The sequence below is a fragment of the Callospermophilus lateralis genome, chromosome 3 (genome assembly GCF_048772815.1).
Source record: "Callospermophilus lateralis isolate mCalLat2 chromosome 3, mCalLat2.hap1, whole genome shotgun sequence".
Classification (NCBI taxonomy): Eukaryota; Metazoa; Chordata; class Mammalia; order Rodentia; family Sciuridae; genus Callospermophilus; species Callospermophilus lateralis.
The window spans coordinates 78205898-78207265 of NC_135307.1; the positions used below are offsets into that span (position 1 = coordinate 78205898).

The following is a 1368-nucleotide window of genomic DNA, read 5'->3' on the forward strand; positions in this document are numbered from 1 at the left end:
ATGAACGTCTCTGGATCAGGATTCTCTTCTGGGTCAGTGAGTGAATTCATCCTTTTGGGGTTCCCTTGCAGCAGGGAGATTCAGCTTATGCTGTTTATGGTCTTCTTCATCGTCTATCTCCTGACTCTCATGGGAAATGGAGCCATCATCTGTGCTGTGTGTTGGGACCAGCACCTCCACACCCCTATGTATGTCCTGCTGGGGAATTTTGCATTCCTGGAGATCTGGTATGTCAACTCCACTGTCCCAAACACCCTGGTCAACTTCCTCTCAGAGACCAAGAGCATCTCTTTCACTGGTTGCTTCCTACAGTTATATTTTTTCTTTTCCATGGGCTCTACTGAGTGCTTCTTTCTCTCAGCAATGGCCTTTGACAGATACTTCGCCATCTGTCATCCTCTCCATTATGCCATAGTTATGACTGGACAACGTTGTTTCAACCTCGTGGTTTCCTGCTGGGTATGTGGCTTCCTCTGGTATCTGGTACCTGTTATTCTTATCTCCCAACTGCCTTTCTGTGGTCCTAATGTAATTGACCACTTTGTTTGTGACTCTGGCCCATTGCTGACCCTTTCATGTGCCCCTGCCCCTATGTCCAAACTCACTAGCTATACCCTAAGTTCCCTGGTCATCCTCCTTAGCTTTCTTTTTGTCCTCATCTCCTATGCCCTGGTTCTACTAGCTGTTCTTCAGTTGCCCTCAGCATCCAGTCGGCAGAAGGCATTTTCTACCTGTGGGTCCCACTTGGCTGTGGTGCTGCTATTCTATGGTACCATTATGGTAATGCATGTGAGCCCAGGGTCTAGCCACTCCACCTTGATGCCAAAAATCATGACCTTGTTCTATGCAATGGTAACCCCACTCTTTAACCCCCTGATCTATAGTCTCAGGAATAAGGAGATGAAAAGCGCTCTGTGGAAAGTTCTGGAAAAGTTTAAAATTTCTTTAAACATCTTTGGCAGCAGGTCCAGAAGTGTGGAATAATCTAGTTTAGTGTGATGTGGGTAAGGTGGCAAAATATTTACATTTAGAATCATCCAGTCAAAAAAATTCACTGATTGCCTCCTCTGTGTTAGACACTAAACTCAACACTGGGCTATGAAGATAATTATGAAAATAATTCAGACACAATCCCTTCCCTCAAGTAACAGTCTTGTGAGATGAGACAGGCAAGCAAAAAACTAATTACCATCCCAGCGGTTAGGGAGGCTGAGACAGGAGGATTGCCAGTTCTAAGCCAGCCTTAGCACTGGTGAGGTCCTTGGCAACTCAGTGAGACCCTGCCTCTAAAAAAAAAAAAAAAAAAATAGAGCTGGAGATGTGGCCCAGTGGTAGAGTGCCCTGAGTTCAATCCCTGGTACCAAAAAA

The 1368-nt window shown here is 45.4% G+C and overlaps 1 protein-coding gene across 1 annotated transcript; it reads left to right on the forward strand.

Moving 5' to 3' along the window:
- On the forward strand, nucleotides 1–984 carry LOC143394669 (olfactory receptor 11H12-like). Its single transcript, XM_076849333.2, has one exon. The coding sequence runs from the start codon at nucleotides 1–3 to the stop codon at nucleotides 982–984; it is 984 nt and encodes a 327-aa protein (XP_076705448.2).
- The last annotated feature ends 384 nt before the right edge of the window (nucleotides 985–1368 follow it).

Coding starts and splice junctions, on each gene's coding strand:
- LOC143394669 (XM_076849333.2), top strand. CDS start 1: ATGAACGTCTCTGGATCAGGATTCTCTTCTGGGTCAGTGAGTGAATTC.